The sequence below is a fragment of the Harpia harpyja genome, chromosome 6 (assembly GCF_026419915.1).
Source record: "Harpia harpyja isolate bHarHar1 chromosome 6, bHarHar1 primary haplotype, whole genome shotgun sequence".
NCBI lineage: Eukaryota > Metazoa > Chordata > Aves > Accipitriformes > Accipitridae > Harpia > Harpia harpyja.
In genome coordinates, this window is record NC_068945.1 from 67,095,750 (window position 1) to 67,117,606 (window position 21,857).

Consider the following 21,857-nt stretch of genomic DNA (forward strand, 5'->3'; position numbering starts at 1 on the left):
CCACAGCCAGACAAGGAGCCGGGACCTCTTCTCCTGGAAGGGGGACAGCCCCAGAGACCCTGGGCGCTGGATTTTAACCACTTGGGAGGAATTTTTCCTCCTGGACGCTGGTCCCTGCCTTGACTCATCATGGATGGGAGAGGGATCTGGTGCCTTCACTGGGGAGCAAAGCTCACTTCTGGGGTCATTGTGCCTCTCCCGAGCCATTCAGATGGGGCAGCCCAAGGAAAGGAGCCCCTTGGCCAAGCCTCAAGCTCCATCCTCATGCCAGGCTCCCCGATGCCATTCCCATCCTGTTCCCGTCCGGGGCGGGACGGTGGGATCATACTCACGGTGCAAGACCGCCCGCACGGCCCAGTGCTGGGAGCGGGGCTCACGGGAGGTCAGCGTCACCGTGCACGTTTCCCTGCTGGCGTTGAAAGCGTGCTGGCCCGTCGAGCAGAAGCTCTCGAAGAAGGAGATGTTGACACTGGCGGTCCTCCACTCAGCCTGCAGGGACAGCAAGGGCTCAGTACTGTCCCCCAAACCGGGGACTGCCGGGGAGCACCCTGCCCCAGCGCCAGGGATGCTGTGGCCATCCCCATCCTCCCCCATCCCTTTGCACCGCCGGACCGCCGCCAGCCCTCCCAGGCAACAGGAAAAGTTTAAAAGTCGTTTCTTTATGAGAAGCTGAGCTCTTGGCTGCCGTTCCTCACCGGGGCCCTGCGCCGGCCTTATCTGAGAGCCGCAGCTTTTGGCGTTACAGGAATAGCAGGTCCCCGAGGGAAGCGGGGCGGGGGGGGCCGGGGGAGGCTGAGGGGCCACAGGAGGAGCGGGACAGGGCTGTGCATCCCCCCTGTCCCTCCACCAGCATCTGCGACCCTCCCACCACCTGCATTTCTACCCTCTGTCCCCACCAACACGGGTCCCTGTCCTCCCTAGAGCTTCCCCACAGCTCTGCAGAGGCAAGACAAAGCATTTTGCTTTTGGATAAACTGCAGCATCCCTGGAGGGGTTAGCCTGGACGGTGCCGGAGGGATGGTAGAGGGGTGGATGAAGCCCGTGTCCCCTCTGAGATGTTCTTGAGGCTTTTTGCATCTGCTCGATGCTTCGTAGCAGCCGGGAGCTCACTAAGGTAGAGATGATCGCTCTCCTGCACGCACAGATGCTGCGGGCACAGGTCCTATATGCGAAGATGCTATATATACCGCTCCTGTGTGCACAGGTCGTGCGTGCACAAGCGCTGTACGCACGAGTCCTTTGCGCGCAGATGCTACGTGCACAAGGTCTTGCCTGCACGGGTCCTGTGTGCAGAAGTCCTCCGCGCACGCCGAAACCAGGCAAAACGTGCCTTGGCTGGGAAAATTCTGCTCCTGCCTGCTCCAACACCCCAAACTTTCCCCTCCCTCTGCAACGCCATCCACGCCGGGTCCCGCTCATCACCGATGGCCGGCAGCATCCCACTTGCTCCGCCGTAAGGGTGGGAGCCGCCCGGCCGAGGAAGGCACCTAATCTCACCCCATCTTATCCAAATATTTGGGAAGCGGCGGTGGAGACAGGATGCACTTGCCGGGGGTGGAAGACCGGTCCTGGCCACAGTGCGAGGGTGAGCTCAGCATCGTGAGGCCCTGGCCGTCCCGCACGGGGAGAAACTTCCCCCAGGCCCCTCTGTTGAGTCCGCACCATCCCGGCTGCATCCCTGGGAAAAGAGCTGGATGGGAAACCTGCCCCCAGCCCTGTGCCAGGGCAAGATGAGACCTTGGCAAGGCAGCATCCCCCAGAAAGCTCGTCCCCAGTGGGACGGAGGAGAGGGTTACGGCTTGGTCGGGGCGGTGTTCTTATCATCTTTGGACGCTGGGTTGTGCTCCTACGCTTTAAATGTCCTGCAGTTTATCAATCTCTGCCTGTGCAGCATTTTCTGCTCAGCAGAGGCATGAAAAGCCTCTCTGCCGCCTCCTTCCCCAGGTTTTGCTGCAACTCTGCCTTCCCTCAGCCCTTAATAACCCATTTCTCCTCCTACCGCCCCACGGGGGAAAAAGAAAAGACCTTTAAAAAGCTTTTTTTCTTGGTGGGAACGGAAATCAGATGCAAGGCTAAAACCCAGCTGAGCACCGAACCGCTTTGCTGCCGGACGCTGAGCAGTTCCTAAGCCACTTTAGAGGCTGAACTGGAGGGATTTAGCCTTTCCAGGGCTGGAAAGGGGCAAGGTAAGGCCCACTGTAGCCGGCAGGGATGCCCCGGCGGCGGTGCCATGGCCCCGGCAGCTCTCCCCTCCCGCTGCCGGAGTCGCTCGCATTCCTTGGCCGGAGTTGACAGGCGCTGCCGAGCAGCTCGAATCCGGTTCCCACACTGGCGGGGACCTAAAACTAACATCCCCGAATGAGGTAACAGCACTTGAGTCAACAAACCACCTCCGCCAGCTGGATGGGGCGAGGGGGACCACGACCCCGCTCAGTGAGGGGGTCCCTCCGCCTGCTCCAGGGACCGTCCTGCTGTCCCCACGCTGGTGGGTGTCACACAGCAAATTCCCTTGGGCACCTGGGTGCAGGTCCGGGTGGTCCCGCGGTTGATTTTGCATCCCCTGGCTGGAGCAGGCTCTGGTGCTCCCCGGTGTCCTCCAACTCAGCTCGCTGGGCGTATCCGTGTCCTGGCTGGGGACACGATGGAGGAGCTGTGCTGGTCCCCTGGGAGGTGGCCACAGGGTTGTGTGGCTCAACCAGAGCTTGGGGGACACCAGCCGCCTCTGACACGGTTACCTCTTGCTTCATCTAACGCATTTTGGGGTTGAGATGAGGAACAGAGCAGCCAGCCAGCCATCTATCCACCAACCCATCCCAAGGCTGGAGCATGCCAAGCAGCCGACGAAAACCCAGCTGAAGATACACTTGTGAGCTGGACCTTGGGAAAGTCATCCTATGGAATGCAAGGTACCGAGCTAATAAGCCTTGTTAAGAAATTCATTAAGATCCTTCTGTGATCTAAGGAAGGAGAAGGGACAAAAAGGAGGGCGGGGGAACATGGACCAAACTGTTCAGTGCTGGTGAAAAGCATCACCTGACGAGGAAGGATACTGGGAACCAACCAGCCCATAAAATACCTTTGGTCCACAAAGTGGTACCAACCATGTATTTGGCTTTTTTGTTTAGGATTTACAGTTTGAGGTTTGTTTTGTTTTTTTTTTTAATTTTTTTAAATTTACTTCAGCTGGAGAAACTGAGGCGCAGCGGGGTGCAATGCCAGCGATCCCTGGGTTCAGTCCCAGGTGTTTTGCTGGGGTTCCTGCATCACCAGTGCTGCCCCACGAGCCCAGCCGTGCGCGGGGTGGGCTGGTCTGCATTACCCTCTCCCCTGCCATGTGTGACCTGGACACGTCCCCCACCACCGGGCCCCCACGTTGGCCTTGATGCTTCCCCAGCTCCTCTCTGGAGCTGAGCTTTTAGCACAATGCTGCTCCGACTCTGGCTCGTTCTTGTGGACCAGGACTGGAGCCATTTCTGGAACACTTCTCCTTATAGCGCGCACTTTCCTGTTTTCCCACGGGCTGCGAAATGCAAAGGATTTTTTCACTTTGCTGTCAAGATTTGGCTACAGACTTGTTTACTGGGCCTACAAAGCAGGGAAACCAGATAGTGCCATTTCTCTGTTATCTGCTGGGCTTGGGAGGCATAAAAGTTGTTGCAATTTTCAGGAATACACCGAGTGGAAAGTTAACGGCAAGCGGGTGGGAGGCGTTTTGGCAGCCAAGGAGATCGATGCTATGGGAGGATGCACCCTTGCAGTCTTTCTACAGCTGTTTCAAGGCGTAATTGGCATTTTGTATTAACAATGCTTCGGCTCGTTATTATGCCCAGAGGAATCTAAGGGAAACAGGGTGGCAGACTTGCTGGCTCGCCAGCTCCAGCACGCCATCGCCCAGCAGAGCAGGCAGAGAGGAGCGATGGATGATGCCAAGCCGTGATGTCTGCCCACCCCTTAGCTCGCCAGTGCATCACTGCGCACCGGCACTTCCCAGCCTCACCATCCCCATTTCCAAAAAGCCTCCTGGCACGGCTCCAGCAAAGCCGCGGGGAGGACAGCGGCTCCGTGCAGAGCACGGCTGCACCCAGAAGGAGGAGGGAAGCATTAAACATCAGCACAGTCATAAGGCACCCGGCTGCTTTAGGCTCCAAAGTTAGATTTTGTCAATCTGATGAAACATTTTTATATATTCAATATAAAATTTGATGAGAAGCTTTCCCAGCGTGGACACGGCTGCAGGTTCAGACGTTGCAGAAAGCAGGGCAGGGGATGCTCTCAGGAGAGGCTGTCCTGCTGTGGCGTCTGGGCCATGGGCATCATGGTAATAAGCTCCCTCCTTGGAGCCATCCTCAGTGTTAAGGGCAGCGTGGCTGCCAACATCATTTCTGCAGGTGTGTGGGCAAGCAGCATTTACACCCAGCAGTAGCCAAAGCAGGAAGGTGATGACCATGAGATGGCAGCAGACAGGTCCTTCCCCTCCTCTGTGAGCACGGTGGGTGCTATCAGGAGGTCCAAGCCCTCTCCAGGGCTGCCAGGCAGGGCCATCACCAAACCACAGGGAATTTCAAGAGCTGCTGTGGTCAGGAGGAATGATCGTGCTTGCCTCAGCATGTATCTCCAGGGGTTTTATGAACACAGTGTGGCTTCACTTTGCGTCTTACCACCGTACGGTGAAGTCAAGAGTCAGTCCATTTTACAGATGGGACAGCAGAGGTTCACGAACCTGAGCAGCTATTTCTGATGCTGTGCAGCACAAGCTGTGAGAAGGTCCCTGAAGTGCCAATTTCCCAATGCTTACGCTGCCTTGGCAGTGCTGAGATCCAGAAACCAGAGCTTTATAATGCCAAAAACCACCCCTGAGCCCTACCCACAGCTCGGATAGGTACGCTCTGACAGGATCACACCAGCCATGTGGTATTGTCTCTTCCTCTTTGTCATAAACTTAAAACTTCAGCCTATTGAAAAGTTATCAATGTATTGCATCTTCCCTATTACAGGAAACTCATAGTTTCCACAAGAATTATTTTGAAGGTGGGTATCCCTCAGAAAAGCCAGCAGACAGTACCCACCCACCAGAAGAAGGGGTCCTGGTGTATAGTCTTGGGTTGAGCTTGCCTTTCCCCAACCTTGGCACTACATTGGACTACTCTCTGGTCTTGTAGAGGGTCTGAAACAAATGAAATGGAGTTTTTTGCTCTCACTTCAGGATTCTGTGAGAGCTGATATAGCATCGAGGAGCACAGTGAGTCCCAAACTCCAGGCTTCTGTGCTTCCCAGTTGCTCTGCAGTCAGATGTCACCCTACCCCAGCTGTGAGGTTGCAAGATCTCACCAAGTACACAACTGTGGAGGAACTCCATATTTTTTGCTTGGGTTTTGGGATGAACTTCTGGCCTCTCTACAAAGGCAAAAAGCTTCCCCCCCCTCTTTTTCACCCTCTAAAATTTCCCCCTGCTCTTTTTCTGAGACCTGGGTGGGCTTAGCTGGTCCTTCTACTTGAAGAAGACCACAGAGGCCTCTTCTCCTTCTGCTATATCCCCCACCAGGTGATACTGCTGAGTGTGGGTTTGCATTTACCATTTTACACCCCAAAAGTGGTTGCATCTTCTTTTCATGAAATTACTTTCATCTCTGTAGGCTTACATGCTCAGAGTACCACAGGTTAAAAGCGGATCTCCAACAGCAACACAGCTGCTAATCCTACACAGAAGTCCAAAAAGGTGGTACTTACACAGGTTTTAGCTTCTTTCAGATACATGGTGGGCCAATTATTTTGCACCTCGTCTTTACAGATGACCTGGAAAGACAGAAGAAAAGCAACTCTCAAATCATTGACATAGGTTGGAAGGACAGTTGGTCACCGATACAACAGACTGCCCCAAGCCAGGAGATATCCCAACCAAAGCTCTGATCCATTTTATGGAAATGAGACAGGCCCAGGAGCCCTTTACTCAACCTTTTATGTGTGGAAAGGGTTTCCACATGTAACTGATGTGGTCACTAATCCGCTTCCCAAACCAGGCTTAGGATTTGCAGTATGGGGTAGAGCAGGAATTGGCTTGGGCAGTAGGAAGATCCATGCCTGTGGGCCGTGATGCAGTCCTGTCCTACAGAAGACAAGCATCTAGAAACAGAATCCCCTTCCCTCCTTTCTAGCACTGGGATCTTTAGTTATCCTGGCTTGTGTTTTGAGACCCCCTACGCTACCAAACCATTTTCTGCTAATAACATCCATGCATGGCTGATGCTGAATTGTGGTCTTTGCCCTCTCATCAAGTCCAAGTCCACCCCAAGGCAGCTTCTGCTCTCTGTAGTGCTTCCCTCCCTCTTCCCAAATTTCACTTCTTCCCTGTTCAGCACCCAGACCATAATCCCCTTCATCTCCACCCTCCGTGTCACTTCACTGGAAAGCTACAGGAGAAGGGTTGGACTAGATGACATTTAAAGGTCCCTTCCAACCCAAACCATTCTCTGATTCTCTGATTCTATGATCTAGAATTATTTTGCTGCCTCATGTTTTCCTAAGGCAGATCTCCCTGACACAGACATGCACAGCAAGAAGGGCTTCAGGCTTTACACGTACGTGGGATGCCAGCTAAATATTAATAGACACCACAACGAAGTGCCCACCTTCCCGTAGGCATCATTACCTCGTTTTGGAAAGAAGCGTTAGGGTGCTGGTGGTGAGGACTGCTGCTCGCCGTCTGGTCCCCCGGGGCTGGGGCTGATGGCTGTGCACTGGCAGGGCTTTGGTCAGTACTTGCAGGTTTGGTTGACACAGATGCGGCATCATGGCTTTTCTGGTCTGGGTCCCCAATATACACCAAAAAACAAGAAGACAGACACTGATACAGTATAGAGGATACAGCTGACACAGCTCCATTCGTGAGCAGCTGAAAATAAGTTTTCAGCTCTAGCTCTGCCTCGAAGTTCATTGTGTCAAAGCTTGGAGAGGCTTTGGGTTGCTTTATTTTTTTTTTTTTTTAATCAATTTTGAGCTGGAAAAATTATTATTGCTGATTTTATGTTCTGCTGCTGAAACCCATCAGACTGTTCTGGAGAGATGAACCCAAAGGCTATGATGGCTGTGCATTGGTAGATGGGTAATCATTTAAAAAAGGAGTATTGCTGGGTAAATGGGATGGCCCTCATTTCACTTTATCTGGGCTGTCTTCCATGGAGTTTTCTACAACAGAGGTAGACTACCTGAGCTGGCTACCCAGGATCTCCCAGTGAATGGAGTTCATTGTGCAATCCCACTGACAACTGCAGCTGCCTCCATTAGGAAGGAATGAAATGCCATAACCTCTGTTGACTCCATCGGCATCAGCTATGGAAGAAGAAGTCCAGGGTGTCATGCTTAGAAGTAGTGCCTGGTTCTACGGGAGACAGCCTGGGGTGTCCTGCCTGCCTGCTCCTCCAGAAGGGCACATGCCCCACTTCTACCAGCCCCATCCAGGTGTCTCAGATACCTGAGATCATCTCAGATGCCTTTGTTAAGGTCTGTAGCATCTTACAGTTTCTTGTGCAATGGGAGTAGTGCAAGGAGCATAGCAGCCTCCTGCCTCCCCAAATCCTTTTGAAGAAATGGATCTCCATCTCTGGGTTCCTAACTGATCCTTAAATGGTGACAAAGAGAATTAAAATGCCACATCCTGTTCCCATCCTGTTTGCTTTTGGGACTCCTGCCTCTTCCACAGAAAAGATGAGCGATATTTTTCTCCCAGACACATTCTGAAGGCTCTAGGAGAGAATTAATTTCAATGTAAAACTTTTTTAGACCTCTTCATGCTCAATGCTTGGGGTCAAATTTGAACTAACATAATTTCATATATCATCATTTAATGGAGAACAGTCCTGTGGAGTAGAAGGGGAAAGAAACATGAAGATGATACACATTTCACCTCCTCGTGCCTGCTAACATGCTCAAAACATGGCTTGGGTGAAGCCACTGAAGATGCCTTGCATTAAGACCTTGGCCCATTTAGTGATGCTGACAGCTGGAAGGATGAGAGGGATGGAGATGGTTTTTTGAGTGGCTTCTGTATTGCAGGTAACTGGAAATTGGGTCAAGAACAACATTTCCAGTCCCACAGCGTGATTACTTCCCCATAAACACTACCAGACAAAATGCCAACGGGGAGCCTAAACTGTGCCTCACCAGGACACTTATGAACTAACATGACTCTGTAAGCTCCAGAGGTCCACAGGAAACATATTAATGGTGTTCAGCAAGATCCTACACACCACACAGACACTCCTAATGCTGCTTAGACAGAAGACAGCAGCCAACCCCCCCCCAGCACTGGTGAATATCCTACCTAACTGCTTAGACTCTTTAGAGGTTGTAGACTCAGAATTTAGCCACAAAATCTCCTTAGTCATCTAAAGTTTATTTTCTGAGCATGCCTAGACAGCCTTCACTAAGCTGTTAGCCATACTAGGGAACTTCTACAGTTAGCATTTGGGGTGCCGTCAATTTGTTTCACCGACTCTACAATGTCAGTCTCCACCTCCGAGCTCATCACTGCTGGCTCCCTTTTGCAGTCACTGAAGATCGAGTCATTGCAGTTGATGGTGCTTTGGGCACAGTTTGGTCCATCCGAAAGCCAATGTCTACGCTTTGCCAGTTGATTCATGCCTTGAATTTCACTAACTGCATTGACTCGATCTCCACCGATGACAACAGGGACCTAAACACCCAGTTGTCATGGAAACAACTACACTGGAAAGTCCTAAAATGAGACAAGGTGATGACACCCCATAATGAGAGGAGGTGTTTCGGGTACCAAAGGAAAAGACCACAAAAGGGCTTCCCAGCACAAGAAATCAAGGTTCTTGTCTTCTGGTACCTGCTCCAGGAGTTGGCGTGGTGGCTGCCTCTGAGACCTTGTCCATGCTGCCAGGTGACGAAGGCAGAGACGCTTTACTACTGGTGGGGGACACAGCTCCATCAAAAGGGGTAACAGAAGTTTTGATGCTTCCAGGTCTGGTGGAAGAGGCCAGTCCCTGGACTGGAGAACTGGAAGAAGAGTGAGGCGGCTTGGTGACAGATGTGGGAGAAGAGACACCATCGTCCTTGAGCCCAGGGGTAAGGTTGTTCTTTGGGATGCCGCTGCTCGCAGTCGTGCTGGTCGACTGGTCTGAAGGCTGGCTTCTCGGAGCTTCTGCGGTGGAAGGGGATGTGGTAGTAGTCCCTAAACCTCCTGAGGTGGCTGCAGAGCTGCTCACAGGAGTGAGGACTGCACTTCCAGCAGTGGTGGCTGCCAAGCTTCCCAAGCTTGCTGGAGGGCTAGTCTTCTGCTGGGCAGTGCTGAAGATTGCAGGAGGGTTGGTTGTTGAGGGTCTGGAGCTGGCTGAAGAGATGACCTGCTGAGGCGATGTCGTGGGGGTGGGTAGTGGGTTTCCTGGGTTGCTTGTGAGGGTGTTCCCTGGAACTGTGGCAGGTGATGTCGCAGTGGTGGATGGTGGGTTTCCCAGGTTGCTTGAAGCGGTGGTGGTTTGAACAGTGCTGTGTGGTCTCTCAGAGGTGGGCGGTGAGTTTCCCGGCTTGCTTGTGGCTTTCATCTCTTGAACTGTAGCGGGTGACATCATAGAGGTGGATGGTGGTTTTCCTGGATTGTCTGTAGGGGTCTTCCCTTGCACCTTGTTGCTGTTTGTAGTTGTGGTGATCTGCCCATTTTCTCCTGGGTTTGCAGATTTCGTTGTAACATCCTGAGAGCTGTCACCTAGGGAAAAGTAAAAATGCCAAGATAAACTTTGAACGAAGGAAACTACCCTTGGTTTCCACCCAGAACAGGTATTTGCAGAAATAAATGCTGACCAGAAACTATGAGTCATTCACTCGGGGCTTGTCTCATGCTCTCTAAACTCATACCAAATGCCGTGTTCTGGTATCACCGAGTCGAGCAGAAAGCAGAGCAGAGGAGGAGGAGGAAGAGTCAAACTCACAGGACTTCAAAGGGGTTGGGCAAGACCTGCTGGTTCCCAGAAGGCAGGTCTCCCTTGGATGGAAGGTGCACCAGCTCCCGTGCAGAGCTCTGCAAGTCATTCCCAAAATAAATTACGTCCAGCCCTTGTAAGGGAGCAGCCAAGGGATGCGCCGAGTGCTGTCTGTCCAACCCTGTTATGAGGGTCTCTCATATCCCTGAAGTGGTGAGGAGCCTCAGATAAATAAGGTGACGCTTCTGACTGTTCTGAAAGTTATATTCTTTTTGCAAGCTCAAGCTCTGTTTCTTTAATTACTCATATTTCAACTTAAGGTTTTTTTCCCTCCCAAACTCAGATAATTACTATAAAAACATTATAAAATAGGCACTCTCACTTGAATCTACAGAACCAAACCACTGAGAGAGGTGAGACGCTGGAGCAGGTTGCCCAGAGAGGTTGTGGCTGTCCCATCCCTGGCAGTGTTCAAGGCCAGGTTGGATGGGGCTTGGAGCAACCTGGTCTAGTGGCAGGTGTCCCTGCCCATGGCAGGGGGGTTGGAACTAGATGATCTTTAAGGTCCCTCCCAACCCAAACCATTCTATGGTTCTATGAAAATGTGTACACACTGAAATTCCCAGTTGGGTGAACTGTGGAAACAACATTTATTCTACTTGCTCTGAAAGAATGGGTCAACACTGGACAGAATTTGCAAGTAAATACAAAAAGCATTTACTTGAAGCTGCGTTATTTTAATTTTAAGGATGTTCAGTTCAGCTGCGCATTGCAAATATTATCACCAATCTACAATCACATACTTGTTTAGCTGATTATTTTACTATTCTGAAAAGCCTGAGAAAGTCACATAAAAATGTTTAAAGTCAGTGTTCACTTTCAAAGGAAAATCTTAAAAAAAAATCAAAGGTTGCATTTAGGACAAGGAGAAGCAAGCCAGGAAAATGAAGGGCTCCATCTACACGTACCATGCAAATCCCTAATGCCACCACCTGACCTGTGAAATTCCCATGTGTTTTTCCATGGTTTTTAGCCTGCATTTGTACATCACGTAGAAATGCTACTATTATCATGGCTTATTTGTTTTTGAGGAAATCCATGAAGTATTTCACTGAGAGCTGACATTACCTGAGTGGGAGAAAAGCTCAGTCTCAAAGCAAAGAGGGTTGTCCATTGCTCAGTTGTCTCACATTATCATACATCAGGAGATCTGCAGTTGGTTTCTGAATAATACTTTAAATTTTCAAATTATGAAGCTGTTTCTCGGTGAGGGATGCAGCTGAAGGACAGCTTCCCTGACAAAAGTAAGCTCTCCGACAGCACACATCTCTCCAACGTCCCACAATGCTAAAACGTGGTCTGTTCACTAGCAGACTGGTATAAAAACTTGGGTCCATTTTTCTGTTTGTATTCACTGCAGGAGCTCCATCAATTGCCACGGAGATAATTTCCCCACCCTCCCCCCCATTGCACATTGTAGCCACCAGCTCTGGGCTCTTGCTCAAATTCACCCCAGGAAAGGTTCAATCAATTTTTTACCTTTCAGGAACCATGGGCTGCACTGAGCCACTTCATCCGTGGATCTGTCTGGAGTCAAGACAACAACCTGATTTTGGGGTGTGTGTGGGGTGTTGTGTGTCTCTTCCATTTGCTGACTGTGCAGAAGAGGGCTCTTTTTTTTGCCCCGTGAAACACTTGTATTATTTCCAACTCTCCAAAACAGGAGTCACACTTCCACACTTCCAGGGTTTGATTTTTAGCCTTATCCTAATGCTGTTCTCCAGAGATCTGCTTCGTTCCTCTGTGCCGGCATACCGACAAAGTATTTTCTCTTACAGAGCCTGTTTATTAGCGCTGGTTATGCTTCAAAGATCTGATGAAAGCTCAAGTTTCTGAGATTCATACTGCTGGGGAAATCTAACTGCACCACGTCAGGACCCGGTGTGGTGGAGGTATGTTTGAGAGAGGAACCGGGGAGTGGGATTTCGATGAGGAGGCTGCAACAGGTTTGGGGTCCCACGGGAGCTGCCTGGGAACAGGGTGGGTTTGGAGGAGGCAGAGGAGCTACAGCTGGGCTCTGCACAGGCATCTGAACAGGGAATAGAATAGAACAGAACAGAACAGAACAGAACAGAATAGAATAGAATAGAATAGAATAGAATAGAATAGAATAGAATAGAATAGAATAGAATAGAATGAATAGAACAGAACAGAATATTTTCAGTTGGAAGGGACCTACAACAATCATCTAGTCCAACTGCCTGACCAGTTCAGGGGAAATGCACAGCCAGGAGATGTGCAGACCCCCTCCTGAAACACAGTTCCTATTCCTGTTTCCCCACCAGCTGCTGGGAGTAGCCATTTCTGAAAACACCAGTAAGATGTGAGTTTAACTGAAACTAGCAGTATGAATTATTTTAGGAAACCCTGGGCTTGCAAGAAAACATCTCCACTACATCTGCAGGAAAAGAGCTTTTGTGGACATAAGCCATATTTCCTATAGACTGACCACTGTCTGCAGGAGAAGAAGAGGTAAGGAAGGAAAACACAGGCATGGAGACCTAGCAGATGAAACCCAGGTGCAAAAGATAGAAGGGATTTTTCATGTAGCCACCTCCTCAGTTGTATTATCAACTTGCCTGGCTTGAATCCTTAGTGATGGTTGCACCAAGCTAGAGATCAGGCATCCAGTTAACCACAAAATGGGTCTATCCCATAAACAGGGCTGTAAAAGTTTGACGGGAGTTTTGACAACAAGGGAGGTAAAAAAAAAAAAAAATCCTTTAAAGGTAGAAACAATACAAAAGAGACGTAAATAAAGAAGGGGTCGGAAGGAAGGTGGAGGAAGTCCCCCACTGCTCCCGCTTCCTTTTTGTTCCCCGGCCCCATCCCAGAGAGGCAGGAAGCAAACAGGCACTAAAGGAGAGGTAGAAAAGACAATTCAATTCAACTTGATCCAAAACAGAAAGGGGCAGGTCCGTGCTTTGGCTCTGGGCCAGCCTCGGTGGCCAGCTAGGACCCCACAAGCCAAGAAATTGGTGTTCCCTTCCTCGTCCCACCCCGGGGAGCTGCAGATACATTTTTACCACTTTTAGCAAAAATTGGGGGAAAAAGCCCAAAGCAAGAGGTTGCTCTGCTGATGGAGAAAGCTGGTGTGATCCTCCAGGCTTGCCCTGGATGGGGTGGTAGGAGGGTTTCTTTCAAGGGACACAGGATGACACAGCCCAAAAAGCAACCAGGAGAAGAACCAGGACTCAAGTTGATGCCCACAAAGCTTACTAGCATTTTATCTTTCTATAGGTCTGCATCCACTCTTAGCTCTCTTCTCCTGCTAAGGTCAAGAGATGTTAAAAGATCAATTTATTCTTCATCATTAAGCCAGGCCCAGTGATTCAAGTGGGCTCAAAGCAACTTGAGGAGCCAGCACACTCCTGCTTGGAAGTGGTGAGCCACCATGCAGGGGGATGGATGGAATGGATGGATGGATGGATGGATGGATGGATGGATGGATGCATTCAATGGGTTCTGACCATGTGGGCAGGTAGGACACTATCCATCCTACTACATGGGCCTGGCGGAGGTCAGGCAATGCTAAGTGCCACAGAGGTAGAAATCACTCTCCTTTGGTGGGTAGTGACCTGCATCTCTTTGGCAAGTGGCAACACAAATGATATATGAGCCAGAAAACACTTCACCACACCATTCTCTCCCTACAAACCTGCTCTTGCTGCATTGGGCTGGATGGGACCACTAGGAAGTCCTTTGCAAAAGATCTCCCATCCCAAACTTGAGCTGAAGGTGATGTTTCTTTACCAACCTCCATCCCAGCTCAGCTGGGTTGCTATGAAATTTTCGCTTTCCCCCTTTCTTTTTCCACAGCCGGCTTGTCTCAAAGCAGACTGTTTTGAAGGATTACTGTTGCTGGCTGAAATGCAATGGCTGTGGTGAACAGCAGCCATGGAGATGGCCACGAGAAAAGGAAATCCAGGCAGGTTGTAAACGTCACACTCTTCAAGACAACGTGCACTACAGTGGGCCAGACCCACAACATCCCAGAGGAGAGCAGCCACAGCTACAGCTGGGTGAGATCCTCCTTCCACAGAGGACCAGCACCCTTCTCCATCCCCACACCTGTCCCGCAGATTTTTGGGCACCCATCTGTCAGCGAAATTTACCTTCTCTCTCCAGTTGCATTAAATTAAACTCTCTCCTCACTGCTGGTGCACAAGGAGCCAGATGCTGCTGCAGTCGCGGGGTTGCATACCTTTCTGCAGTTTTATTGCTCTGGGCTTAATATTAGTTGTTTGTCCAGGGACTGTCTCACTGCAGCATTGGGAAAAAATGTATTTTATTTAGACCGAGGAAAACCAAATTGCATTTTTTTGGTGTCTTGCAGGTTTACCACCTGCAGAAGACCTGGCTTATGCAAACTCATTGCTCTCATTTTCAGAAGCCTAGCAAATAATTCCAAAGCAGAAACAAATACAGAACAACCAGCAAGAGCACTGCAAGCCCAGGAGCCTCTGTTTTCCTTCCACACGTGCTATATCTCTTTCAAACGCCAGAGAACTATTTTTTTATCTCTTCCTCCCTAACTGGCCACCCGTGCCAAATTGCGGCGGCGGACCTGGGGGTAATAACTGGTAACGAGCCCCTGTTTGCCTGGGCTGGTAGCCAGTATTGCCTGACAACTGTCCTCAACAGAAGAAATGAAAAGGTTCTGGTCAAAGGAGGAGAAAACCCCTGCAACCACAGACTGGCGGTAATAACAGCCAGACAGGACAGGATTATGTTTAGTGCCCCTTTAGCATGAAAATTACTCACAAAAGATGCAGTACGTCCTTTTGCAGGAAACAACCCTTTCATGCTGTGAGCCCTGGAGATAAAAGGATTTAATGCATGCTATGAGAGAGAAGGAGGATGGAGGAGAGGTCCTCTAAGCTATCATTCCCCTTACCAGACGGAGTTCCTTTCCAAAAGAAATTTCACCTGAATTTCAGCCCGAGTCCCTCACCCTGTTTTCCAGAAGGCAGAAAAAGCTACCTGCCCCTCACCTTCCTGGCTGGATTTTGGCAGGGCAAGGCCACTTATCTGCTTTCACTTTTTGGACTGTCATCAATTCCTCATTTTAAGGAAAATAAAAGTAACATAGCAGCTACCGGTGTATTTTGACAGCACTGGCTGCAGTGAGTCTAATGCTTTGGTCTGCACCTCTCCTCTTGCACGTATCACTCAGAAAACCCTAAACCTTTGCAATTCTGTGCTGGGTGCAGGGTAGACCCTCAGGAGGAAAGCGCAAGCCCTCCATGCACGCATCCGTGTGCACGGTGGCCAAACAGCCCGCGGGAAATGAGTATGCTGCAAAAACATGATTTCATTTCTGGATATGTGTATCCCATGACCGTGCCTGCAATACAGTGTCTGCGTGATGGGGACTGCCCCGGAGGGGAAACAACTTTCCCTTATTGCTAGCTATCAAGATGGGCTTGCTCGGCCCCCAGTGAGCAATATTTGGGAGGCTGGAAGTGCTGTCGTCGGTCCCTATTGCTGCAGGCATTCCTGAATGGCGCTGGTGTGGCAATGCTCTGGATATGAGCTGCTGGGATGTGAAAAGCAACCCAAAACGTAAAAGGAAAGCCGTGCTGGTTTGTGCCAATGCAGCTCCTTGCAATATCAGTCGAAGGCCACAGTTTTCAGCCACGGTGCACCATCACTAACCACGCCGTGAAGTGATGCTCCGGTTGTAACCTCATTGCAGTAGATAGGTGGTATTTTGCAGGCTGGGGAAGATGCTTGGAGGGAGTAGCTTGTTTGGAAAGGTCACGGCTTGGAGCACAAAAAGAGAAGAAAACCGGCACTAAATGCAAAGCGAAAGGACATGTCCTGTCCCTCCTCCCACCAGCCCACCCGAAGCCACCACCTCTCCACGCAGCTTCTCTGATTAATTCCCTGCCCAACAGCTTCCCGCTTCCTATTTCAGTAACGCCTCCTCCTTGTTGAAACAGCTCAGATTGGCTGAAAATCTATTAATAGTGAGAAAAGGAAACCCAAAAGAATAACTTAGGAAATGGTGGGTGACACACCCCACGCCGGCAGGCTGAGCCCGGCTTGGAGCCTTACGCCAGCCGGCTCCTGCTCCTCCCAAGGCGGGATGAGAAAGCTAGGGAGCCCGAGCAACCCAGGGAAGGGGAAGGGATGTGAGCCAGGCCTGAGGAAGTTCCTATTTTCCTCCCCTTTTTTGCAGCCTTTCCTGATTAAACAGGGGCAACGGGTTGAGTTTGTCAAAGGGAAAGTGGGGGCTGAGGCTCCAGGGGTGGCCTTTGCTAGGGGAAAGCGTGTGCCAAAGTGAGAGAGGAGGCTCCTGGTCTTTTCTTTGCATCGCAAGAAAAGGAAGGTATCCTGGGCAAAAGGAGGGTTTTATCCGCCCGCTGCAATGCAGCCATGTCTGAGCTGGAGCAGACTAGCCGGTGCAGAGGACAGGAAATTTGTCACCTCCTTTTAAAACTGTGAGAGCGATCAGATTGGCAGAGCATCACAGAACGGTGTTATTTTTCCTGGAATTAAGCTGGGCTACCAGAGCAAATGGTTACCTCACCGGGTTTTAAAATTTTGCCTGTGTAGAGGCTCTGTCCCTTCCATCTGCTTAGGGAAAGATGAGCTGCAAACAAACGGCACCATTGTCCCTAGCTACCTGCCGAGATTTCGGTGAGGGATGTGGTACGAGGATGCTGTTAGCATGCGTGCCACCCTTCACCCTTGCAAAGAGGCACTCTCCATGTTGGAAGATACACTCTCAAACTGGCATCACCCAAACCCTTTGCTGCCTGTCTCACCATCAACGTTACGAAATGGCTTCACCCAGGCCAAAGACCAACTTGGCTTCCCGGGTAAGAAGACGGGGAAAGGTCCGACAGCCACTGCCAGAGCATTTTCAGACTCTAATCCATCAGTTCAATTAGCCAGTGCAGGGTTGTCTATAATCTCCAAAGCCCTGCCAGAATAAAAACTGCTGCAGAACAGTCTTAATAGAATTGCACTGCAAAATATTAAAGATGAGACCTAATGGCTGGATCTAATTAGTGCTACAGTATCACTCGGGAAGGAAACGGGTATGTCTGGACTCTGATTTAAAGCTAGCGGGCTTATTTTTAGCATGGAACCTCCTTCATCCCGCTGTGAAAAGCTCTATTGAAAAGACCCTTCAGATCAGTGCTATTTAGATCTTGCATGCAAGTGGCAGTGAAATCAAGGCAATAATACTGCCAAGTCTCCTCTTCTCTGCTGTCAAATGAAATGAACCTGCAGCCACAGCCTCTGTCCTGAAGGACATGGCTGGATATGGCAGGGAAAAATGGATGTGCTTCAAGCCCTGAGGGGTTTTGCTCCGTCTCCAGATGGAGAGGAGCATCCAGGGCTTCCTCCTGCATGGCTGCACTGCCAGCCTGGAGATACCCCTTGGGTGGAGATTTGGGGCATGTCCCCGCAGCACCTTAGCATCATCCTGAGGACTTTTATCAGTCTGCAGGATTTTACAGTCACTCACATCCCTACAGTAGCCAAAAGCTGCTCTGCTTTAATTCAGACCTGGGAAAATTTTAAGTTGTCCCTATTTTACCCAGTGGAAGTAACCCTGAAGCTCAGAGAGCAGACCTCGAACCAAACCTCATGCAAGCTTTGGCTGCTCCATCCCGCCTGTTAGATCTGCCTCACTTTATTTTATTCACACGACAGCCTTTAAATCTCCTTGGTTTTAACCAAGAAACCCATCCACAGCCTAAGATGCCTTTCCTGCCAGGACTGCAACACACATCCCCAAAATCCAGGTTCTGATGAACTGGCATTTTCTGATGAGAAACCTGCTTCATTAACAAATTCCCCATCAGCTCTTTCTGCTAGTATTTGAGCCAGCTCAGCTTGTCTGCTGTTTCACTTGGAAGTATGACAAATATTAAAAATAATCATCCCAAGGCACGTCTCCCCACTTGGACACACTCCTCTTTCCCTGCAGCCCTGACACATCTCCTCCTCTCTCCCTTGGTCCCTCTAAACACCACATTTGGGGAGGCAGAAATGGGTTCATTTGCTGTACTAATTAATGACCAGACAGTGGATTTGAGGGAGCAGAAGTATCTCAGCACTCCTCACTCCCATCTTCTCAAAAATATTGTTGTTGAGTTGTCTTCCATGCCACGCTTGGACCTCTCCTGAATTTCTCCTCTAAGACTGGTTATTGCCAGAAAATTGTGATCAGAGGCATCTTTCACCTAAATGGATCCTACTGGTCCATCCCAGGCAGTGCTCCATCCCATGGCCAGCTCCAGCCAGAGGCGAGGGATGCCAGCGGTGGGAGGAAGCACCAGTCCAGCCTCTCTTATGGATAAACATAGAACATCCTATTTAGGATTGTGTATCCACAACTCTTCTCATGGAAAGTCTGTAGCTATCTAAGAAGTGAAGGGAAAGACAAAAAAATAATCAAAAGGAGACAGGAAGACCAATGTGGAAAATGAAGGCTCTGAAATCCTTCACACCAGGTTGTCAAGGAGGCAAACAAACACAGACACACATGCACACCTCTATCCAAGCCACCCCCAGATATTTTTCATCACCGAGCCTGGAAACATCCTCTTTCCACCGAGGGCTGACAGGATTTGTACGGGACCTGACTCCAGCCCTGCACCTTTCCCAGGCTGCAAAATGATCCAGGGACTCTTTGCAGCCCCAACAGAAACACGCCATCGTGCAGGAAACGGTAGCGGAGCTGCTGGAGCGGAAAAGCAGGGAGCACGAGCCAAAAAAGCCACACGTCCCAGCCCGACCAGACCCTCCAAAGCACAGAGTGTAGCCACGTTCCTGCCCTCCTCCTGCCTCCTTTACGCTGCTAGCGTGGAGTTATCCCATGATGACCTTGCTGCTTCAAAGCAAGATTTGTGGCAGTACAGCCTACTCCCGTACCAAGCGAGCATCAATCTCCCATCAGCTGAAGGACATGATGTCTGGTACATTTAGCACTAAGACCCCTCTATTTCTTCAAAAGTCACCCAGGGACTTTGGAAGAAACTCAAGGTTTACACTGAATAATGGGCCACAGAAGTCGCTCTGCAGCAAGGTAAAGCCCAGCTATCTCTGGCCCTAAACAGCGGCCGTGAATCAAAATGACACTGAAAATCACAAGAATGCCATAAGACCACACAACTTTGTTATACATCGAACATTTGGGGTTTTTCCTATATAAATTCCATGTTGTAAGTCTTTAAGATACTCTTTCAGGCTTTTCTCTGTGAACATGAGTGCTAAAAAAGCCTGGTTTTTTTGAAAAAGTAAATCAATTAAAAGCATAGATTTGTCTGAATTTGGAGAGGAATCTCAGGTCCATGGGAAGAACCAAGAGATTACGACTACCAGATCGGCAATACCACCTTGACTTCGTGAGCAGACCACCCAGCTTCACCACCTCTCTCCAGCAAGGGTTGAAGGCTGGCCCATGAATTGACTTCGGCAGTAAGGAGCTATGAAGCTGGCAGCGAGGTGGTGGGAGACCTTCAGAGAAGCCAACGCTAAGAGTTGCTTGGCCAAAGCCACCGGTTTGCTCTTGAGGGCTGAACTGTCACATCACAGCAGCCCCTCCTGGAGACCTGACCTCCTTTCTCCAGCCCAGAGCTGCAGCTTGGTGCATGGGGATGGCTGGGGGGACAGATTTATTCATCAAGGCAGAGCAGAAGTTCCTCCTCATGCTTTTCACCCCAGCAAGATGAATCATCCCTTGCTGGCTTTTCCTGGAGGACTACTCCAGACAACTTGAGAAGGAGTGAGGACATGAGCCTCTGAGACAGGAATGATTTTTATTCAGCCTGATGGCTTGTCTACACAAAGGTACTCAAGAAAATTAATCTAAAATTAAAAGAAGGTATGATTTCAGAGTGGATTAGTCAAAGTGCACACAACCCACCAGGTGGCCACTCTTGTTCGGCTTTAAATCAGCTCTCATTTAATTTAGCTAAAATGAAGTAGGTTAAATCAAATTAAAGTCTCCTTAGCTCTGAAAGCCGACAAGGGGGAGCTGATGCAGTTTAAGAAAGATAATTCAGGAGAAGTCTGGCGATGGTCCCCACACAAACAAGCCCCCAAACTTCGCATTGGGCGCTGACACTGACCAAACACCGGGGATGGGGCACACCTGCCTCCCCAGGTGAGGTTGGCCTTTCCTGATTCCTGGACATGGAAAGCTCTGATTGCTGTCAGATTTGACGTCACGTCAGCAGCTCTTGCTATTTGCTCAGTTTTTGTCGTGGAGAAAGGCAGGACAAGAAGAAGACAGTAGACAGACCAGGCCATAGGACTGGGGAGTGGGTGCATGGTGCAGCAGGCAGTGGGGTCCATCCACTGTCCGCTGTCTTCTAGGACAGGATAGGCAAGCGGACAGAGAGGCAAGGTGGGCTTGCCTATCCACAGCGAGAAACAGCCTCTCTGGGTGGCACAGGCAGACCGAATTCATTGCCCTGTCCTCTCCAGCTGGCTGGTTTCATATTTGGGTTCATGTTGAGCAACGTGGGGAGGGAGTTAGTTAGCCCTGAGCTACTTATCCTGCTGGCTGAACCTCTGCCAGCTGGCCAGCACTGGGGAAGAGTTGTCACATCTAATGTCACTCAAGTTAGGCGCTGTGCATTGGCGATGAGTCTAGACTGTCCATGAGAGATGAGGGCCGCAAGGGTCTCGCAAAGGGACAAATGTGCAGACCTCCTGTGGGTAGGTTTTTCAGCCAAAAAAAATCCCCACTTTTTGTATGAATCACACTAACTCTTGCAATGAGGAAGGGGAGTGGAGGAAATATGCCCTTTCTTGTGGCAGGGGCTCTTCCTAAAGGGAAAGTCAACCCCAAACCCAAATAGGGTCTATTGGCTTCTCTGGGACTTCACATACCAACAAAGCCAGACCACAGAGGGGCAACAGCAGCAGGGATCTAATCCCCAAACTTGTGCCATCAAAACTGAGGATGCCAACCTCAGCTGGAGGCTGACGCTTGCTGGAAGCCCAGCATGGAGGAGGTCCAAGCTGCAGCCCTAAGGGGTAGAAAATAAGAGGAGAGACTCCAAACCTAAAGGAATAAGACGACCTCAGCCTGGTCACAGGCAGCTCCGGTACAAGGGGAAAAAAAATGGAGACGGGTGACTGGAAGGTCAGTTTGTGCTGGCACACAGCACCGCTGTGGCGTTGCAAAGCGTTGTCCCTCGCTTCTTGCACCTCCCTTTCCTCCCCCGAAGATTTACAACAGGAATCGCCCTCCCGCAACAACCTCTGCCTGTTCCTGCCACCGAGGTTTTCGGTGGGGAGGCTGCCAGCCCCTGACGGGGCTATGCTCAAGGCAGGACTTGGAGGATGCTTGCCCACCCTGAGGGCAGAAAGGGCCAGCAGAAAAGCGATGGCGAGGAGGCGATAAGACCTGAAACCTCACCCTCCTTTGTGCGCCCAGCACCTTTGATGAGTCACAAGTCAGCCCAAATTTACGCCCTCCAGCCAGTTTATTTTTAACCTTTTTGGGGTCGTGAGTCACGTTGCCTCCCCCAGCCCATCCGTGTATTGCTCACCACTGAGCCAGGATGGGCCCAAAGACAAGAAGCTGAACACGTGTTGCACTCGATGATCCTTATGGGTCCCTTCCAACTTGAGATATTCTATGATTCTATGATCTTTGGTTCATTGAGACTCAAAGGTGCGGTGATGTGAAGCGGCTAAACACACAAGTGATGTAGGAGCTACATCCAAGAGGCACTAGCGACCTCCTCAAGCATCCCAGCCTCTCTAAGTAAAATTTTGGGTGATTCTTAGTTAAATACCCACTCCGCAGTGCCACCTGCTTTGCTGCTCATTGAAGCTATGCTGGGGACAAGTTCCCCTGCAGGAATGTCTGGGACACCTGCA

At 50.3% G+C, this 21,857-nt stretch overlaps 1 protein-coding gene and 1 long non-coding RNA gene across 4 annotated transcripts in view; one reads left to right on the forward strand and one right to left on the reverse strand.

Annotated features, from left to right (window-relative positions):
- The window catches only part of PODXL (podocalyxin like), a 46,154-nt gene that overhangs the window by 7,182 nt on the left and 17,115 nt on the right, over positions 1-21,857 (reverse strand). Inside the window, exons 2-5 of the mRNA XM_052789599.1 lie at positions 8,849-9,724; positions 6,647-6,801; positions 5,728-5,793; positions 333-489 (exon numbers count right to left, since the gene is read on the reverse strand). Of these exons, the coding sequence (XP_052645559.1) occupies positions 333-489; positions 5,728-5,793; positions 6,647-6,801; positions 8,849-9,724 (1,254 nt within the window). The remainder of the gene's footprint in view (positions 1-332; positions 490-5,727; positions 5,794-6,646; positions 6,802-8,848; positions 9,725-21,857) is intronic.
- On the forward strand, positions 2,619-15,884 carry LOC128142911 (uncharacterized). Of its 3 annotated transcripts, none has more exons than XR_008235547.1 (7): positions 2,619-2,906; positions 8,984-9,087; positions 11,777-11,890; positions 12,284-12,470; positions 13,239-13,382; positions 13,818-14,020; positions 14,335-15,884. It is a non-coding gene; the product is annotated as an uncharacterized LOC128142911 (long non-coding RNA). The 3 variants fall into 3 exon arrangements; XR_008235549.1 differs by having other exon boundaries at positions 12,360-12,470; XR_008235548.1 differs by lacking the exon at positions 11,777-11,890.